The 22,477-nt window shown below is 41.1% G+C and overlaps 1 protein-coding gene across 1 annotated transcript; it reads right to left on the bottom strand.

The window, feature by feature from the left end:
• Nucleotides 1-1,620: 1,620 nt before the first annotated feature.
• Nucleotides 1,621-21,944, bottom strand: kcnk12 (potassium channel, subfamily K, member 12). The gene is made up of 2 exons (XM_031302554.2): nucleotides 20,681-21,944; nucleotides 1,621-3,944 (listed from the first exon to the last, which is right to left on the bottom strand). Exons 1-2 carry the CDS (start codon nucleotides 21,018-21,020, stop codon nucleotides 3,052-3,054), a joined length of 1,233 nt encoding a protein of 410 aa, XP_031158414.1. The 5' UTR covers nucleotides 21,021-21,944; the 3' UTR covers nucleotides 1,621-3,051.
• Nucleotides 21,945-22,477: the final 533 nt, after the last annotated feature.

Below are 22,477 nucleotides of genomic sequence, written 5' to 3'. Positions count from 1 at the left end.
AACTTTCTGCTAGAAAGCGATACTGGTATGCATATTTCCCAAAATATCAAACTACTCTTTAACACCTGGAAAACCTGTGTTCACTTTGTAACCCTAGTATCCAGAGGGTAGTTAAGTTATGTATGGTGCATCTTATCAATCTGCTGACTGTGTAAGAGAGACTTTGACTTATTCAATCATTCACATGTAGTTTTCTGAAAGCTGTATGTAGAAAAATAGACTTTAAAGAGTCCTCTGTTATATATATACAGTTATATTGTATGGCTTTACCATAATAGCATGCAGGAAAAACTAAGACAAGCCTGAAGATTTAACTACCTGAGTCATTTTCTCTATTTCTCTTGGTGAGACTGGGGAGCAAAGGAAATTATTCAGATCTATGCACGAACAGGATGAAAATCAATGAAGGACAGATCCAGATCCAATTCACGCCTTATTGTAAAAGCGCTTTTTAAGACATTCCAATACTATATATATACATTTATGGCATGTCTCATCATATTCACAGTGTAAAGGTGATGAGCGTGAGGAGAGAGCCGAGATCTGCGGGAAAGAGCAGGCAGGAGGGTTTTGGTGCAGTGTGTGTAAAGTGAATGCAGAGATGACAGAAAAAAGAGGTGAGCGGCCTGGGAGGATATTAGATCTTGAAGATGGACGCCAGGAAAAGTTGAGCCCTTGGCTGAGAGTGCCATTTATTTGGATTGGGCATGAATTTGACACCACCTCCTCTACCTCTACTGCTGTCACCAGCCCCTCTATCTAGTTCTCTTCCTACATCACCGTCTCACGGACAGGTTAACTATCAACATCTCCTTCTCTGTCTCGCTGTTTACGAACATCAAACACACATCACAGGGATTTAAATTAGAGCTTAGATCGGCCCAAAAAATCAAGCCCGAACCTGCCCGAGCCCGAGCACGTTGCGTCCGAGCCCGGCCCGGCCCGACACATTAACTGTAATTATGAGCCCGAGCCCGATTTAAACCCGACAATTTTTTTAATACGTGGGCCGTTATAACTGACGTTCTCAACTACAATTCAGAGTTGTTTGAACTACAGAAATCTGTTTAGAATAATACAACAAGGACGAAGCATGTAAACTGCGCTGTTTGTTTAGAATGGAACGGATCGCAAATGGATCTGAATGAAGAAACGTAAAAAAAAAAAAGAAGAAACAATGATGAACAACATATTGTTGTCACTGCCCACGACTTGTTTAAACTGCTTCCATACCTCCGACTTTCCTCCACACTTGCTCAAAGTTAATTCTCCTGTTTTTCTTTTTTTCTTTACATCTTCAAGCTCCCGGTGTGATGCGTGCGAGAGGAGGAGACTCAGCGCATGAAGTGCTGCATTTTGTAACTGCAGCCTAACTTTTGTAGGCTACACATTTGTTACTTTTAAATAGCCTATATATATATTTATAATATTTCTGATTATGGCATAGCTTTCTCCCCACCCAAATAGGATAATAAGGTAATGGATATTAAAAAAAAGGGTCCGGCCCGGGCCCGGCCCGGCCCGAGGATGTGGCGGAAAATAACGGCCCGAGCCCGACCCGAGGTCCGGTCTGGCTCGGGTCGGGCTCGGGCTCGGCCGAGAATCTAAACTCTAATTTAAATCACAAGTGCCCTGGAAGAGATAGTTGCTGGCAAGTAGGACATCGATCGCGTGGCCTGACAGGGTAGCACAGCATCCTCCGCAAACACCCTCCATCCATTAAACCTCGGCTACACATTTACACTGAAATTGAGGAAAATCAACCTCTTTAATATCATGCTTTGTTCCACAGAGAGAGCCATGCATCTGCCAAAAAGTCAATCTTGATCAAAACAGAAAATCTCCCCAAAACATAAATTAATTCAAGCGAGAGGATTTTTTGGGTTTTGTCTTCCACTCCAGCATCAGAGATTGACCCGGCTACTTTCAATCTGTATCATTTAACATAATGTGCCTATAGGATAACACCATCCATTTTGCATCCATCCCTCATATTTCACTTCAAACAAACTAAAAACTTACTTATCATTTATTCTGTTTATACAAATCCGTAATTCTACATTTGGCATTCAAAGAGTTATTAATACATTGCAAGCCTTTATCATTTGTTTTCCTCACAGACAGCTTTAAGCTTGAAAAAGAAGAGAGAGAAAGCATTAAGTAATGCCTTCTTTTACCCTTCAAGTCAAAGTCTTTGGCCACCCAAGCATTTTCTGAGCTGATAAGAAGGCCAGTTCCTCTCTCACCAGAAATGCATTTTCATTCTTCATTCAACTCTGCTCTTTTCTCCATCTTCAGCAATAAGAAATTACTCTCTACATCCCTGTTGAAATCAGCTACATCACAGCCATGCTTAGAGAAACTCTACTTCCCCCACTTGCCCACAGAAAGGAAATCAATCACCTGAGGGTACAACTTGACTCGTGTTATGAAAGAAATGGGGTTTGCACAATCAATGGAAGGTGTAGAAATGGTGCAAAAAATGCATGAGAAGTATAATGCATAGATCAGTATGTGCTATGTCATTCAGTGAATACACTTGTCTTGTTAATATCAGCATTCCATATGTACATTCAAATAAACTGACAAAAGACCAACACAGTGAAGATTGCACTGTATGCTTCCCCTAACAGCACATCATTTCATTTGTATAAGTCTGATATATTAAGCATATATAACAGACCTCTGCAGACTAACACTGACATCTCAGTGATTTGTTCTGGTTTGGATTTGAGGTTAATGTAATGGGTGATGGGTGGTCACTCCCCACGCTTCCAGATCAACTCATGTTCTTTTGTTGAATCTGTGGTTCTCTCGTGCCATCATCATCAAATCATCACCAGAACCATCACCATCATTATCTGTATTATCAACACAGGCTTGTACCGTAATTCCAACCAAAAGTATCCAAAAAAAATGGTATCATGCGTAACAAGTTACACTGGCAATCCATCTCAAAAGCCTTGGTTTGTTTCTATGGCGATCAACCTCAGGGTTTGTTACACAGTATGAGAATCAAGAGTTCCCCTAATTCCTGTCTCACTGTGTCCTCTACCTGGAGTTACTCGTCTCTGCCAGCCTGTTGTTCATGATACCGAGGGCGCCAACCCCCCCAGAGAAACCATTATGGCGTGAGCTGCCACAGACTGTCCTGGGATATCCGTTGGCCGACTCAGACAGCTGCTTCTGCATGATGGCCAGTGACACCTTGTTAGAGGCTGCTAAGTCTTTCATAGAGATCATTTCCCCTGATAGTCTGCGTCCCTCAGTATCACTATCACAAGGTCCATCTGAGTCAGACGGCTGGCCAAGTCGACCCTGGCGACCCTTGGAGCCTGGGCGGATGGCATTGCGTCTGCCCAGGAGGGCGCTGGCTTTATTGCAGCGCTGGCAAAACAAGCAGCTCATTTTTTCGAGAATCCAGTTGAGCACCTGCTTGATGACAATAGAGATGACATTGAAGAGTGAGTAGATGCAGCACACACCCATTAAAATTAAGAGGAAATTGGCCACTCTGTAGAGGCTTTGGTATTCGTAAGCCGCGCTCTGACTGCTGACAAAATCCCCAAATCCGATGGTGCTGAAGGTGACAAAGCAGAAGTAAAGTGAGTCTAAGTACGGCCAGCCCTCAACGGGGGTATACATGGCTGATGCACAGCAGGAGATAGTGATGGCTGACAGGCCGAGAATCAGCATCACGTGGTACACAGAGGGCTTCCAGCCGGGGAGGGAGTAGGCTGAAAAGTCATGGCGGATGCCTGGTGGGAGTAGGCCACTGTTCCTAATTCGACGCTCCCTCACCGCCTTCATTACCACAGCCAGCAGTGTGATGATGCGCTCCAGGAAGAGGTTAAAGAAGAGGATGGTGGCAGCACAGCCCAGAAGCCCATAAAAGATCAAGAACACCTTGCCTGCAACTGTCACAGGCGTTGTCATCCCAAAACCTGCAAAGACAGAAGAGAGATATCAGACAATAAGTCCCCTAACTAAGGCCAAAAACACATTTTCACCTATAAGATCACTTCAGATTCCTCACAAAAAGTTACATCTCTTATTGGAGACAAGGGAAGCCTTCAAATCTCATTAAAATCTAAATGAGGTTTTCTAATGTATTTTTTTGTCCCATAAAAACAATGTAAAAGAGGGGATTGAGTGGAGTGCACACAACAAGTAATGTGCAGAAAATACTGGATAATGATTTGTGTTGATACAAGACTGTAATGCTTTCTCTGGAAGATGTTAAGTCATAGTAATAAAAGAGGACAATAAAAAAATTGACTGTGGGATAATTAAAAAACAATGTTTTTCATTGCAAATGAAGAGAGCAAAGGGAAAATAACAACATGGGCACTAATCTAAAAAAACAGCATTACATTTATTAGCAGTAAACCAAAATAAATGAAATGTTTGGCATCTGGAAGACACTCTAAAGAAATACCCAATGGCAATGTAAAGTACCATCTTTCACTGAATGCATAGATTTGAATATGTCCAATATCATGAATTCAGAAAATTGAAATAGTATACTGTTATAAGGTAAGACAATATTAATATATTTTATATATATAGTATAGGATAATATATAAAGTATATTTTTTATTTGCATTATGTAAAGCCATGTAATACTGGATGTACATGCTGTGTTTATTGCTGTTGGTGGGACTGTAAAAACAAGGACTTCTGGGTTATATTGAGGGGAGGAGAATGCCCGGAAAAAGCTTAGGTAAGCCTTCAGAATATGTTTTTTTCTCTCAGCTGTGTGGTTTGGCTTCCTGCTATCTTTGGATTTCTTAGTCAATTAGACTGAGTGTTCCAGCTGGGGAAGGGGTTATGAGAGGAAAGGAGAGGAGAGGATGTTTATGGATTCTGCTGCATGTTGAAGGAGCACTTCTCAATCTCTAGGAGCGTCACAGGTGCAGCTCTGACTTTGCAGCTACAGCGCAGCTCTGATATTAATTACCTCTAGAAGATTAAATCATGTTATAAATTCTTTCTGCAAGAAGGCTGCCAATTTTACTTAAAAGGAGGAGTAAAAATAATTAAGAAAAGATTATTTAGCTCAATATTTGACAGAAATTAATTTATGGTTTAGCCTATAGCCGTTACAGAAACCTGCATTGCTTGTGACGCCTTAGAATAATGTATTTTTCCTTCCCTCATTACGGGTTATGGCCATAGTGTGGACATTTGCTGTAAGCAGTCCAACCAAAGAGTGACGTTTCCTACTTGGACTGTTTCATCTGAAATATCCAGTATTTCACATGATACAAGACTATATAGTATATAGTCTACAGTCATGCTAGTAGCTCCATATGTGATGCACCAAAGTCAGTAGGATTCTTCTTATGGGAACCATAAATGTCTGTACAAACAAACCATCCAATATTTCTTTTATTTAACAGTCTGGACCAGAAGGGAGGATCGGCCGAAAGACCAATTTTGCCATCGCTAGAGCCATGCTAAAAAGCACAAAGTCAAGTCAAGTCAGAAAAAACAAATATATAATATAATATATAATATTGTGCAACATAAATATTATTGTTCTATAATATATATTCTTATAATCTTGTGACCCTTGAGATATCTAATTTGTCAGGCCATACTTGATTTTATCATCATAAAATATCAATCTATATTCTAAAACCTGTAACACATATTCTTCTTCACTATAAATTTGCTGTTCTTATGTGTATATACACACACACACACACACACACACACACACACACACAAACACGTTGTCATTCCCCCCCCTTCGCCACAGAACAGCAGATGGTCTATTTGTCAACAAATAAAATCGTGCTGAAAGATCAACCAGTTCACTTCTAGGCCAAGGTTAAGTGATTTTTCCATCATGGCTATCCTCCATTTCAGTCTTCTGAGAGCATTAGGGCAGCGCTTTTCCCCCACTTTTTTCACCAACTCCTCTATAACCATCTTTGTCAGGTAATAAATGGCATCAATATCGAGTCAATACTTCCTTTATGATAGCCAAAATGGCTTTTTTGACCTTATCTTTGGCCCTGAAAACCACTCTCCTGTGGGTTTGCTGTTGACAAGCCAGGTCATTTAGATCAACACTGATTGATACAGATTGTTTTATAGAGACAAGAGGAAATATAACCCCCACATGTCCACACATATACACACACCTTACGGCCTTAAACACACCAGGCATGGAATGATCTGGTTTTGTCAAAGATAGTTGCAAAGTTAAAGGAGAATTCCAGTCGATTTCTGTTGTTTGTAAATTGAGAGTAAAAAGAGTGCTGTCAGTAGCGAGAAAAACGAAAACAATCTGCCTACACCGTGTTATCCTCCTGCTACAGTTTGCACCCAGGAGGCTGAAACAGGGCAAGTTTTAAATGTGCTTTTAGCCTCTTAACGTTCGAAATGTCATTACAAGTGCCTACCCATGTGAAGTGATTCCTTCCGAGTGAACACAGTGAATCTGACTGCAGTAGATGTGAAAGAAATGCATAAAAGTTCTGCTAATTCAGCGCTGTTTAGTTCCGGTGTTGAGATGGCAAGACTTAGGGATCGTCTACAAACTACAACACCGAAAAGAGATGCAAAAATATTTTCAAAAATAGGCATATGCTTATTTTTAAGTAAGTAAGTAAGTAAGTGCTGTAGTACAACTAGCAGGAGACAAGTTACAATTGAGGTAAGTTTGGAGACTACCTTATTTAATCATTAAATTAATAAATATTTTTGTTGTATCTCTTTTTGGTGTTGTAGTTTGTAGACGATCCCTAAGTCTTGCCGTCTCAACACCGGAGCTAAACAGCGCTGAATTATGCATTTCATTCACATCTACTGCTGTCAGATTCACTGTGTTCACTCGGAAGGAATCACTTCACATGGGTAGGCACTTGTAATGACATTTCGCACATTAAGTTAAGAGGCTAAAAGCACGTTTAAAACTTGCCCTGTTTCAGCCTCCTGGGTGTAAACTGTAGCACGAGGATAACATGGTGTAGGCAACACCGATTGTTTTTGTTTTTCTCGCTACTGACAGCACTCCAAATTTACAAACAATAGAACTACGTGTTGAAATCGACCAGAATTCTCCTTTAAGTAACAGACATTTGGGTAACAGAAAGGTGAGGGCAGTGAGTAAGCCCTATTTCATAGTTAATTCATTAGGAGCCCAAGTCTTTTTAACCCAACTGAATAATAGGAAGAAAAAAAACAGATTACATCTTCTCAGCGGGCACAGAGACAGTTTTCCGCACCTTCTCTCATTACCAAGTAAATTACCTAAGAGAGGAAAAGGCACCAGGCATTGATTCAGTGTAGCATTTCAGGGCCATTACTCCAGACTACTGTGTCAAGATGCATTTGGGAAAACAGAACAATAATAGAAAGCAAAAGGCAGGCAAGCTAAAAAAAAACACTGTCTTTGTGACTTTACTCACAAGGACTTTAAAACTCTTGTTACATAGTCTCCACTTCAGACCAATTATCCTGCTGCTGCTGCTGCTGCTGCTGACCTTAGTGAACACTTTATTCTTTTCACTGTGTCCAAGCCAAAATGAGTGATTTAATTCAGCAGAACTTCACATGGCAGGATATCATATGTGTGCTAATCCAATTAAATCAGATCCCTGGGAGAATATTTATTCATTAACATTAAATACAGTATTCTCAACTCAACATAGAAAATTATGTTATGCTCTAACGGCTAATGATGCTTGCACACATAATCACACACTAGAGATTCAACCAGAAGGAACATGATGGAAATGGTGCCATTAGTATCCATTAATTAGTGCTTGACAGTTTTGAGAGGAGAAGAAGAAGATGCTCTAATGTTTATCAGACTGTGGGCAGATGAAAATACATTGTTCCTAAACTGTAGTGATCTCAGGGTTATGGTCAGATTTGATCACCAGGGGTCAATTTCAAATCAAATGTACTCAGCAGTAATCACAGAGTCGACACAGTTTAGACCGAGCAGCTCTCATTACAGTCCAATGGCAAATTACAACGGCCCATTATGTTTTGTAGTAAATAGCACAAATTACTCAGTGTTGCTAATAGTAGTATTGATGGACTCTGCATTGCATTTGCTTGCTACACTCAGTAATATCACTCGCCATTATAACTCACCACTAAACAATAATCAATCATCAGATTTTACACCAAAGGGCCGCTCTGAGTGAAGGAGACCTGGTCAAAATCTACAACACTCAACAGCTGTCTCATTACTTGAAATGTCTGCAGCACAATGGCGTTAACAGCAGCTATTAAATCTAAATATATAAAGTGCACTGTTCTAACTCTCCTAGTATGGCAGAGGGACATATCCGCTGGCAAGATATGTTAAATTGTGCTTTGTTTGTTTAATAGCAGTCTGTGTATGAAAACAATGAGGCAGTAGAAGTTATTTCCCAATAAGAATACAAACATACATATACAAACACATATCCTAAGCCATTTTCATAAGTGGAAATGGATGGAACTGGCAATATTCTATTTTTATGTCAACAAATCCCATGAAAAGAGAAATTTCCCTAAGGAGTTGACAAGAAGTGAATATTGGACTTACATTTGCCAGGTAGCCAGAAACAGACTCTAAATAAAAGATAATGTAATGATAATGTTTGTATGTGAGAATGTTTCTCTGTGTCTGCTGGATGTGTCAATAAGCTAGCCTGACAAGCCAGACCCACATCAAGATGTTGGGTCAGGGAACTCACCATTGGCAGGGCTCAATCCGAGGGGCGGGATAAATGGTTATCTTTCATATTCTCTCTGCATGCAATAGGATAGCGCTACAACCAAGCAGAGCAACGAAGAAGGTAGCAGAGCTAGTTGATAGAAACTTCTGCCGTATCCGGTCGGCAAAACTCCGAACACATCTTCCTTTTTTAAGAATGACTTCAGTGCCGTTCTTTGTTCTTTTCTCAAAGAAAAGCTTAACTCCAAGTCTTCCAGAGTCGCGGCCAAAGCCGATTCGAAAGACTGCTGTTCGCCAGCAGCAGCAGCCATAAGCCCGCCCACTGACTCTATACACATTGTGATTGGCCCGGCCAGAGTTTGGTTTTTCCAGCTCGCAAGCCAACGGAGAGTTGCTAGATCCCCTGGCTGAAAATTACATTTACTGCCGCTAGGGTGCGTCTAGATTTCTAGGCTATCAATAAACAACTGTTTGCTAGTAAGTTCGCCATATCAACTAGAAATGATAATGTGTTGTACTTACAGTTTGTTTCTGCTGCCCCCAAGTGGCCCAAAAAAATATTCTGCAAATATATAGTTTAATCTTTAGTAAAAGCAAAATTATATTTGTTTGTGATATTTCTAGTGAATATTTAGGGCAGCTGGACAGTGTTTGACTCAAAATAAACTACAGTACTCATGTTCATCTTAATGAAGGAACATGTCACCCAGTATAACGGTGTGGCTTCTTGATGTATTTTTAATAGTTTTTAGACAACAATGGAGCCCGATGGCGCAGAGGAATAAGCTACATTAAGCTTTGGCTACACAGGCAATACTTGTTTAGTAGGGATCAATTTGTTGTTGGTTTTGGCTTTTACATGGGGTTTGTTGACAATAAGAAAACATAGAATATTACCAGACTTAAAATGGCAGTTTATGCACACCATTTCTAAAAGGAAACATTTGTGAACAGTCCAACTGGTGAGGATACATTATTAAACTGTTGATTAAAAAAAAGAACCTTCTTATTACTTGGTATGTGTAGTAGAGCTTAGATCGGCCCAAAAAATCAAGCCCGAACCTGCCCGAGCCCGAGCACGTTGCGTCCGAGCCCGGCCCGGCCCGACACATTAACTGTAATTATGAGCCCGAGCCCAATTTAAACCTGACAATTTTTTTAATACGTGGGCCGTTATAACTGACGTTCTCAACTACAATTCAGAGTTGTTTGAACTACAGAAATCTGTTTAGAATAATACAACAAGGACGAAGCATGTAAACTGCGCTGTTTGTTTAGAATGGAACGGATCGCAAATGGATCTGAATGAAGAAACGTAAAAAAAAAGAAGAAACAATGATGAACAACATATTGTTGTCACTGCCCACGACTTGTTTAAACTGCTTCCATACCTCCGACTTTCCTCCACACTTGCTCAAAGTTAATTCTCCTGTTTTTCTTTTTTTCTTTACATCTTCAAGCTCCCGGTGTGATGCGTGCGAGAGGAGGAGACTCAGCGCATGAAGTGCTGCATTTTAACTGCAGCCTAACTTTTGTAGGCTACACATTTGTTACTTTTATATAGCCTATATATATATTTATAATATTTCTGATTATGGCATAGCTTTCTCCCCACCCAAATAGGATAATAAGGTAATGGATATAAAAAAAAAAAAATAATTGCTTGATCAAGGGTCCGGCCCGGGCCCGGCCCGGCCCGAGGATGTGGCAGAAAATAACGGCCCGAGCCCGACCCGAGGTCCGGTCTGGCTCGGGTCGGGCTCGGGCTCGGGCCGAGAATCTAAACTCTAATGTGTAGTAGAGTTATTGCAGTTTTCAAAGAGCTCAACTTGGTGGCAAAGCAGCACCTTTTACAGAACAAAGTATCCTGAAAAAGAAATATTGATTCACTTTCCTGGAAAATAGCCTCAAAAGTGAAGCACATTTCAGTCTCATGTTAGAGAAGTCTGCTTTTAGTGTGAGTGAGTTCAGCTGATAATTGAGGGAAAATAAGGACAGCCAAACGAATCAACAACACAATACAGGAGAAATATACAGCAGAGCCAGTTCAAACGGGCCAAAGCTCCAAAATAGATAGCCACATGAGAATAAAGGATAGCTAAAAGCAATCAATCATGTTTGTCTTTGAATGAAGGACACATGTACATTCACCTGTCTCTCTGAGCAGTATTGGATCTGAAGGTCATCCCCCCACACAACTCCCAAATGGCCTGACAATGGTCCCAAAGATTCATTATGTGACTGTTTTGCAAACCAAAAATCTATTCTTTGCCTCTTATGGCCTCCCCATGTCCCCAATTAATGAGCTTAAAAGCAAGCTCCCAGTCAAGCCACTGGTGGGAATACTCTTAAATTGGCCTGATAGGAGCGTCACCAGAAAACGCCACGTCCCTCTGATGACTGTGTTTCTGTGACGAAGAGGAAATCATTTGTCATGGGGTGGCATGGCAGGGGTCTGCGGAGAGGACAGAGGGCTGAGGAAGCAGCAACATGGCCAGACCTGACACATCCTCACCACACCATCTGCTGAGGAGCTGCCAGGATTACTGGCAGACTGGATATTAATAGGAACATTCACACTATGCTGCCAGTTTTACAAAAAGCAGATATAGAATAGGTCACATAAATCATTGAAATGCAGCTACATTGTTGTGTCTGTGCACTGCATGCACAAGTTAAACAAAGGGCCATAGTAATATAAAAGAAATAAAAGAAATAAAAAAAAACAAAGCCGACAAATGCAACAATAAATCTATGGGGCCCTGAGGCAAAACAATGTGGCTTTGACTTTCACAACCAGCTCATCCACACACACAATATAGGCGATACATTAATGATATTTGTTCTACATGTCAAAGTATTGATAATGAGTATTGTGTGTTACACATGATTAGAAATAATGGACTGAGGTGACATGTAGGTAATAGTCATTAAAGCCAGTCGATACAGATATAAAATGCAAGAGTAACAGCTCAGACATATACTCACTGTTAGAAGTAACAAGCTAGCATCTACAGTGCAACACAAACCTGTTTAATTAAACAATCTAAAATATCTTTTTCTCATTTTGTGATTTGTTTGGCTCCTCCGTATCTGAATCGAGTCCAGTATTTTAAATTGTATCTCAGTACTTAATTCACCGGCAAAGAGAGCCAGGAGGATTGATGACTCCGCCGCTGTCTGCATTGATTTGCTGTCAAAAAAATATGCTGCATTGTCTTTGGATCTGCACCAACATGTAATATTGTTTTCTTCATTTTTCGATCTGTTTTTCATATTCACAGAATTGTAAAAGAACTGAAAAGACACATGGAGTCCACTGTTATGCAGTTTTACAGTTAGGTGCCTAAATAAACAAAATTAAAATCAAGATTCATGTGGTTTTATAGTCCATCTGCAAACGGTTACACAGGTTTTGTCCTTTTATGTGGCTGAGGAGTCATTCTCTCGTCAGATTATTAGCTTCTCCCTGAATGATTTCAAGGCTGAATGTCCTTGTGCGTCCTATTATCTTGTACTGTATGCAAAGTCAATGTTTGAGTAAAAGCTTAGCTACAAGCCCTCTTGTATTATTCCCCAAAGTAAACACACCTGTCCAGGTGGAGCTTTTGAAACACTGTCACCCTCCGATCAGTGTGATAAGCCTCCATGTTCAGCATAATAGATAATACAGATTTGGTGCTCATACAGTATGATGGTAACGCTACATTAAATGCACTGTATATGTCGATTTTTAGCCATCACACGAAAACAGTCAAATCAGATGGCAGCAGGAAATGAATGCTTGACATTCAGCAGATATTCAATTTAATGTTTTTTCATTACTGATAATGTGAGAGCACAAGTCCCTGAAATGTAAGGCTAGGCAAAACTCTGGTTCCTGTTAGTTAACAGCTGCAATAATGATCCTGAATCGCAGACAAACCACAGCAAGCTGCCTCAGAGAAATAAAGAGGCAATGCTCTGTTGCTCACAATTAAATTATATTTTACTTTCTTACAACTGAATGTGCCCACTATGAGTCTGAGACTCTGCCAGAGGCTGCCAGCCTGGAGGTAGCTGAATTATTTGTGAATGCTGGCATGAGGACAACATATATGTATTTCAACGCTTTCAGTGTTGTCCTGGTATTTTCCAGGGATAATAATTGTTACACAATCAAAATGTATGCCAAATAAATGTGTGACTAAGTGGCAATAGGCTGAGAAGTATGTCTGCTACTTGATTTATTGATTCATTTACTTGAATGATTTAAATGATTGTGCTGGCTGGAGTCCAGCTGATCTGCACAGTGGCCAGTGTGGATTCTCTGAGAATCTCACACGGTTTTACTGAAATAAAGGAGTGCGGTTGTGTTTCCTCTAATCCAAACAGATTGGTGTATGAAGAATTCAACATGAGTGGCCCGCACTGCATCTAGTTTCCAATGTTTGAACAAACTCTAATGTTTGAATTGCCTGTCATTTCTCATTTGATGGCAGATGTGTAATATGCAATGACTCCCACTAGTATGCCGCCCATGATCTGAAGCTCCACGAATGACGTAGTGCTTTGTCAATGTTTTCATCTTGTAATCTAATCCTAATGATGAAGCATCTTACTGATTTAAGGTCATGCTCAAAGCCCATGCGTCTCTCATGAATAGTATCAGAAAGTTTTGACTGAGGCTCAAAGGAACGTGATTTTTATCAGGAGGTGTGAGAGGATTTGATTAATCTCAAATCTGAAATGTGACTATTTTGCATATACAGTATTTCAGCATGCTGTTTGCATTTAGGCAGTTGAAATATACAATAATGCAGCATGTCCTCCTGTGTCTCTCTGCTCTCACACAAGCAGCCCCTCAGAGAAAGATGGACAGCTGCCAAATCACACTGTTCGCCAACTTGCTGTAAGCTTATTAACATTAATAACTATTTATATACACGACTTTGAGATGCAGATAAATGTTCTGCTGGGGCAGAAGTGGAATATGCAGGCTTTCTGCAACATGATGACACATTCAACTGGGATTTTACTGCGTCAAAGGTTGCCAACCAATCCAAAAGACTTTTGTGCTTATGGGGAAAGTTGAAACTCTTGTAGCTGCAAGTCAGCATTGATGTCAGCAACAGCGCAAATTGGGTCATAGGAAAAACTGATGATAATCAAAATATATACACCAGTAAATAATTTTAAATGGCTGTTGACATTAGCCCTGATAGGAAGCAGGTCAGAGGACTGCAGAGTGCAAAGAGCACACATACCGTAGTTTATTCTCTCTTTGTCTTGGCCGGTGCAAAGAGCAGAATCAGTGAAATGCTAATCAGTTTGAGGAGGAGCAGGAAGCCCAGCAAATCTGCCGTGTTCTCTAAAATGATCTTGGTATCACTTGGCCATGATTATTTGAGTCTGTGAGTTACTGTACGGGTGTACTTAGGCGAATGTGCGCTCTAGCAAGTCAGGGCAGATTTATGACCCGCTGTGACAGAGCGCAGAGGTGTGCACAGGGGATTTATTGAAGCCAGTGCTCCTCAGCAGGTTTGCCCTACACACACACACACACACACACACACACACACACACACACACACACACACACACACAAACACACACACACACACACACACACACAGTAAGGAGAGAAACTGGCAGAAATGGTGGGATAAAATGTTTTTCAAGCAGCTGTGTGCTGGATTGCATTCAACAGTTATTATTGTGTCATTTTTTAAATAATTCATTGTTCATGCATTTACCAGTTTGCATCCATGGCTCTAGGGATATTTATGATGGTCTGTCGGTCCACCACTTTGGTCCAGACTGAAATACTTCAACAACTATTGGATGGATTGCTATGATATTGTGTACAAACATTCATGGTATCCTAATGACTTGGGTGAATTACTTTGAGGCTGCCTGCTGCGGCTAGAAACAAGGTTGGTGAGAGCGTTGAGAGTGAACAAAAATAGTTAAAGCAACACCAGAGCACTTTTCCCGCTTCGGTCCCCCTACAGGTCGGAATTGTCCATTACATTAGTACATTACATTACGGGAAAAGTGCTTTAGTGTTGCTTTAACAAGTGGGCAGTAAAATGCAGACAGGCTTTTTTAACAAAAATATTATATAATTTAAGACGGAAATGAAGTATATTGCACAGCAACTCGATTCATTTAGACACAGTCTTCTGGAACATCTATGCAGCAGTGGTGCAGTTTGGCTCCACTTCCTCATTGGGAATTGTTTTGCTGAGCGTCTGAACTGCACACAATCTAAAGAGACCCCTGGTGCCTTTCATGTGACTGAAAGCCCTCTGTTCTCCATTTTTAACAGTGACATTTCCTCTGAGTCAGTGATTTCACAGCGCAGCCCGGGAGATCTAAAGAGAGAAGAGAGGGAAAAAATGACAGCAGCAGAGACGAGGTAAGGAATAGAGACTGACCGGCTTCAAAAACGGTTCTGTTAAATGAAATATAAAGTGATCTTCATCTCTTTATGTAATGCACTGCTTGTGTAATATGATCAGACTCTATTTTGTCCCACAGAAACACTCTGTATAAAGAGATAATAATTATTGAAGGAGTGAATCCCGATAAGTCAGTGCACTGTAGTGATAAACAGAGGAGCAAAGTAGTTAGATTTAAGATTGATGTTAGACAGGAGTCAACACTGTCTGGGACAACAACAGTGCTGAAATGAGAGACAGAAGGCAAGAACAAACATCGCTGTGAATCGACGAGTCTGCTTTCACAGATTGCAAACCTTTCCCACCCACCTCCTGTAAGCACACTCATAACATACACCAACAGTAACAACAACACAGATGGTTTTGTCCCAGCGAGGCAGCACAGAGCGGTTAATCTAAATACGAACACGACATCAAAGCAGAAACACAGCCTGCCTTCAGAAATCCATGGAGTCTTTCACGTGACATTTCAAACTGCTTAAATGCCAAATGCACGCTCTGCCAGTCTGAGGTGACATTGTCTTGCAACCTCAGAGACTCAAGAATTACAAGGTGCAGTACAGCACAGAGAACAGATCTGGTTTGCATTTTCATCCCAGATACATGGGCCCAGGTCAGACAAGCGTGTAATAGTCACAAGTGTTTGAGACTCTGCTGCCAGATCAGCACTTTTTAAATTGGCACAAGACAAGGAAGAGAACACCCACTAAACCATTAGGACTGATTGTTTACTTTACACTGCACAATGAGGACAAGGACTGTGTGATTATCATTTTTCTAAATCTTTCCTTGCGATCATGACATAACAAGCTTGTAGTTTTCTTCAGTTAACAAAATAAAAAATTCTTTATCATAACATACTCGCTTTATGAACTGAATATATTGTCAGAATGCATTTGTGTGATCTTGAATAATTACTGTTTTAACGCAGCAAAGCAAATGCTTTTTACGTTGAGGATACAAGATCATTATTTTGTAATAACAAGAATACAAAACCTGACAACCAATTGCCGCATGTCCTCTCTTACCTCCTGTAGTGGAGGACAGAGCTATTGTTCATTAACAGGACTCTGTAGTCTCTGCTGAACATGTAACATTTGTAGAGAGACTGACTATATTAAGGTGTTGAGGTTCATTTCATTTAGCAGGATGTGGCATCTTCACTGTGGGGTAACACGGATTTGCCTGATGTGGAAGCTATAAAATGAAATCAAATTTTTGCACATAAACGTGATGTCCCAAACACAGCTGGACAAATTCTGCAAAGTTATGGGTTTTGGCACCGGGTCTTAGCTTTTACAGCAAAATGTCAACTGACCGTCTATCATATTTCAAACTTAAAAGTCCTTTCACTGACACTATTTGCCCAGATTTGGCTAAATCTGTAGGGAAGTTACACTCTTGCACTGTGTTCTCAGGTTATAGACCATGCATATATTACAGTAGCTTAATGAGGTTGCTATGGTCAAATGCTAAACTACTGTTCCTACAAGCTAAGTCCATTTAATACATAACTGACTGGACAAATCCAGCTAAAGGAAGTGTACACAACAACACCTCTACAAAGAGCAATGACACACATGCTACTCTACTGTTTAGTTTATGCTGTTAATATTGTTCATACTTTATGTGTCAGGCCACTTAAGGGCAGCAGGACAAGCTGTAAACATCAGCAGTTTGTGAGAGAAGAGACAATGCCTGTCCCAGTGTATCCTGAGGACAGCAGAGCGCCCTGTCATCTTCCTGCAGCACAGCGCTTTACAGCAGGAGTTTAGCAGGATTTTATCTTCTCTTAACTCCTCTGACATTTACTCTCATTTTGCAAGTTATGGACTGCATGTATGCTAAATCACGCCTCATGGCATGTGGGTCTGTATTGTGCAGTTTGTTAAACTGTCCTATTTGCTTTGTCTGCCTGTGTGACTTCTCTGAGTGGGTGGATATGAGTGGATTTAATCTAGAAGCTGCAGTGTCTGCCAGGAGCAAAGAAAGGCAGGACAGAGTTGATCCCCAGGAATAAATAGCCATGAATATTAAATCTGCAGAACAACTAACTGCCCTAACTGGCTTGTCCCACGCAATCTCAACTAGGGCTGGGTACAGAATTCAATATTTTTTTGACACTGACCAAATTGCCTCCTTAGTATCGAAAAATGCCTCGTCAATCAATACCAAATGTCAATACCTAAGGAGTAAATCTCATCATCGTCAGTGAGCCAATAAGCAAGAAGCGTTCTTCTACCAAGATCTAATAATGTTTGGGATTGGCTGTCTAACGTTACACGTCGTAGTCCTGCAGGAAAAACTCTGTTACGCACAGAGAAAGGGCTCACATAGTAGGAGCTGAAAAATAAAGGATTGGTGCCGTATTTGTGTCATTTCTTTTTGTTGAAATGGATTTTATAAAATTGGTATCGAAAAAAGTAACGTTCAGGAACGGTATCGAAGTCACAGTATTGGTATCGGTACTGGTTTTGAACATTTTTAAATGATAACCTGCCCTAATCTCAACAAGTTAAAAGTCTCAGACCAGACAGCCATCACTAAGTACAATTGATTCTGTGATTATCCCCTTGTAAGCACTTCAAAACTGACAAAGTATTTCTCCAAAATGTCATCTTAACTTACAAGGAGACCTAAGGCCCTCAAATGGCTGCAGAGAGCTGTCCTAATTGGCAATCAGCAGCTATCAACCAGCCTTGAGGGTTATAAATAGCTTTCCTATTAATAGAAATTCTGTTTACAGAGCAGACTCTTGTGGCCTCTTTAATGAGCATGTAAACAGTAAAGCTGTGTCTGGAAATGTAGGGCAGGACTACAGCAAGAGTTGGATGTAGACAAAAACTCTTCAATCCAACGCTTTAACAACAAGAGAGTCTACAGCCACACTAGCGACTCTGTGGCACCCACTCACTTGTATAAAGTGAAATAATAAATAATTGCCAAGCACAAAATCCCAAAAAGTTTTCTAGCTTGCAAGTCTGCATCTGCATTGTGTGCGACCCACTGCACATTGTGCATTAGTGTTTCTCCCACTCGCCCCATTGGATGGCGTCATGCAAATAAAAATAGCTTTGGGAAAATTGTACATATACAAAGAGTAGTAATAGACTGTTTTGCAATATATGTATACATACAATGCACCTTATACATCCATGTGTCTAATAATAGGTTATGTTTATCTTGGTCACTATTTTAGTTTAGCATGCTAGCATGCACAAAAAGTACAGCTGAGGCTGATGGGGATACCATTAGTTTTGCAGGTATTTAGTCATAAATTGGACAAATTAAAATTGTGTTCCAAATTACATGGTAATCCATCTAGGCCTAATAGTTGTTGAAACATTTCAAATGGAGATATAGGAAAAGTCAGAGGAAAGTGAGTACTATTCATTCTCTGGGCACCATGGACAATTGCACTACATTTCATGGCAATACATCCAATAGTTGTTGAGATATTTCAGTCTAGACCGAAGTGGTGGATCGACTGATCGACAAACCAATAGATTGACATTGCCATCCCTTGAGCCACGCCACCAGCATGGCAAAAAAGTTGAGATTGAAAGCTTATTTTGTGACTTCGGGAACTGTATTTCTTGTTTTGTTGTCAGCTGAGAACTTTCTATGTCAACTTTTAAGACAACATGGACAATAAGTCCTTAGAGTGCTCTAAAAAAAATTAATTTAAACATGAGATTGTTCTCGACAAAAAAAGGTAAAGTTCTAAAGAATTAGAGGAAAAAACGTAAAAAAATAATATTTTGTTGCCTTTGTTTAGACCATACTTTAGGAAAAGCTAAAATTAACTTTTTGTGTTTCCTGCAGTATTTCTTACACACCACACTTGATGTGGTGGCTGTTGAATCTGGCCAAAACTCTTGGTAAACAATAACCTCAAGTGACAACGGCTTCACTTTCATTCTTCAAAGCGATATTGTGGAGGCACATCAAGGGGAGCAAAAGTGTCACTGCTGATTTGAAGCCTCTGCCACAGCAGAGTCAGAGGTGAGAAGTGTTTGGGAGGAGTGTCTAGAGTGCGCAGGGGGATGCCACTCTGATAAAGAGTTGTGTGGGGAGGCCCCCAAATCCCTTTTATATCAGCGGCTCACAGGCATACAGAAAAAGTAGCACACAAGCCGGAGGGATGGTGGGCAGTGGAGATCAAAGCAAGATGGAAATCCAGACAGAAATCCATGCACACATATGAAAAAGATAAATACTGAAGAGAGACATCACCTTTTTTTCCCCAAGCAGCTGAGTCAGTTTAAATGATCTTGCTTGTCAGGGGATGATTTTGCTGCTGGTGTATGACAACTGGAGCACAAAGGATTTGAATCTGCCACAGACATGTTCACAAACACAGCTGCTGTGGTTCCCTTCTGTGACTGGTTGAGCTGAGAGCACAGGCTGCCTGAAAGCTCTGCATTTGTGTATTTGAGAGCAGAAGGTGGGAGATCTACTGTAGCAAAGCGTTCATGACAGGTCTACAGTTAATAAAGTTCTGACAGGTTACCTGCTCATGTAGATCCAACTCTCCCTGTGCAGCCATGTACAGCCATTTGCTCTCCTTATCACTCTCCTCGCCTCAGTTTTCAATTAATAGGAGGCGCCAGAGATATCACAGTGTACATTGTGTGTGTGTGTGTGTGTGTGTGTGTGTGTGTGTTCAGGGCAAGGTCAGAGATAGACAGCAGCTGTCAGCTCAAATAACTACCTGAAGTGTCTTAATTTGCTTGTTCACCCGTTCTCACTCACTCACTCACTCACTCACTCACTCACTCACTCACTCACTCACTCACTCACTGTGGCTCCATCAGTGAGGGAGGGGCATAGGGGTTGGCGGGTGTTGGAGCCATCAGGCATGCAGTGCACCACACTGTTGGCCCTCAGGGTGCCCTGCAAGGGACACTTGCTCTTTTCTGACCTATCGCACGAGTAAATGTTAAATGAGGGGGAGCAGACGGGGCTTCTCATTGACATTCCTGTTGGTTTGAATGGAAATAATGTGGCAAAAAAGACTGCACCCATGGGTGCTGTCCTATAGCCAGGGACGAGTGTGCCGTTCCTGGCAGGCGAGTCAGATGTCGCCCCTGTTGCCAAAGTCCCTCACAGCCAAAATGTAACACATGACTGGAAAAAACAAAAATGTTAATCTGTTATTCTGTATGTAAGCCAGTGGAAAGAATGCAGCCTACGGGGATGGCAACTCCAGTGCTTTTGATATCCAGACTGTCAGTAATGATATGATTATTTGACAAACAGAAGCCACATTAATATGAAACATACTCTAACTTATTTGTCTTAAATGTGGCTTTATCAGGGCATTTGTTCCCAAATTTGATCAGCAATTTAGACTCCCATGACTACTAAATAATAACATGGTGTGAGCTGATTACTATGCATCTATTTGTGAGGCTTCATGTGGGCTTGGCTACATATGGTTTACATGTTACATAGGCCTACATGTTTTTCAACAAGTATTTAGAGGACACCATGGCTGTGACCAAATGGACACAATGGGAAATCAGTGAATGTTGCATAGATCACCCACCTATAGTCGACACCACAGTTCCAACAAAATAAAAAGCCCCTGTAAAATCCCATCGTGGCCTCAGAGCATCAGCCCGGATCCCGGCGGCGATGGCAGCCTCGTACTCCCGCAGAAAGGAGTTGAGGTCCTGCAGGCTGATGTTGAAGGTTTCACTGAAGTTGAGGAGCGTCCCGTTCCAGCGGCCGTGAGCCCGCAGCTCCGAAGGCCTCTCTATGGCCGAGAAGACCGCAGCGCCGCACAGCAGGTACAGTACGATGAGGACGGCGAGCAGCGCGAAGCGGCCGTTGTCCTCGTTGAGGTGCAAGGAGCGGCAGTCTTGCAGTCGCTGGCCAGGCATCATCCAAATTTCAGCACCACGCGCGCGTCGGACAGCGACAAGCTCCACATCGGAGACGGCATTCACTCGTCTGCAGGTGTCCTCTGGAAGTCGCTTCCCTGCACTCTCACTGCACTTCTATAGGCAACATTTCCTCTACTTAGCCCACCACGTTGTCCCATTGTAGTTGTGAAGTGATTTTATCTGTAGCTGATAGAAAAACGCTCCACTTGTGGATGGAAGTCTGTAGATCCACAAAAGACTTCATAAGAAAAGCTGCCGGGGCATTGTTTCATGATGGATACATGTTCTCTTATAGTTGTAGCAATGCAGTTTGTGTGAAGTGGACTGCAGCTTCAATCCAACCGGACGCGCTGCACGCTTCTTTGTGCAGTGCAAGCAAGCAGCAGTAGTAGTATCCTCTGGGTCCGCTGCACCAAAATGTTTCACTGACGCTGGAAATTATGCAAGTTACAGATTTATGTGCCGCAGGAAAAGCCCGTTCCCGCTCTCACATAAAGTCATCTAACCTCAGGCTTGCTTGGTCTGGAGAAGTGTAGAGCTGCAGCTTTCATGTGGACGTTAGAGTGGCACATTGCGTCCTATATGGTGAGATATCTCTTCGCTACAAATCGGAGACGACAGCATCCCACCACTGTAGAAGAAGGGCAGCGGATAAAATTAGACATTTAGGTTGTGCACTTGCCTGAGGGAAAGGAGCATCCCCGTGCGTCCTTATTGAATGTCCTCAGTTAACAGAGGATTTACATTTTCACTTAAGTCCAGCCGTGTTGCCTTGTGCCATGCGCACTGGTTACTCACTTTCTGCACACCGTGGGCACCAATGCAGAAACAAAGGTATACTCCTGAACTAAGATGCTTCAAAACTTTATCAAAGCTGCAACCAGAGCCAAAACAATACAGTATTACAAGTAAAAATCCCGCATACAAGTAAAATTACTTATTATGCAGCAAAATGTCTGCTGTTGGAATTAGATTTTAATTGGTTATATATTGGATTATCATTACAGATGCATACACGAAGAGTAAAGAAGTAGGCTACTGTTGTTGCAACTTGAGCTAATTTGAACTATTTATATACTAGCACTGTAATGCATCATATTTAGGGCTGCCATTGTTTTCATTTCGATTGATCTCACGATCATGTTCTCAATAATCAATTAACCTGTTGGTCTGTTACATGTCAGAAAATAGCTCGGTGAAAAATGCCCATTGCTATTTCGTAGACATCAAGGCGACATACAGTTAAACTAAATTCATTTACTGTGATATAAAACAGTTGAAGCTAAAACCAGATAACATTTTCTCCAATCATATTTTACAAAGTAATCATATGTAAAATGTCGATCTGCAAAGTAAATATAGCTGTCAAATAACAGTAGTGGAGTAAAAAATATGATATTTTCTCTGAAATGTACAGTTGTGGAGTAGAATTATAAAGTATAGCAGAAAATGATCAA

The sequence above is a fragment of the Sander lucioperca genome, chromosome 15 (genome assembly GCF_008315115.2).
Source record: "Sander lucioperca isolate FBNREF2018 chromosome 15, SLUC_FBN_1.2, whole genome shotgun sequence".
NCBI classification, from domain to species: domain Eukaryota; kingdom Metazoa; phylum Chordata; class Actinopteri; order Perciformes; family Percidae; genus Sander; species Sander lucioperca.
The sequence above is the reverse complement of the archived record's forward strand: the minus strand, read 5'-3'. Positions and strand labels throughout refer to the sequence as shown.

Coding starts and splice junctions, on each gene's coding strand:
- kcnk12 (XM_031302554.2), bottom strand. CDS start 21,020: ATGATGCCTGGCCAGCGACTGCAAGACTGCCGCTCCTTGCACCTCAAC. Junction 3,945..20,680: donor AACTGTGGTGTCGACTATAG/GTGGGTGATCTA, acceptor CTGTCTTTGCAG/GTTTTGGGATGACAACGCCT.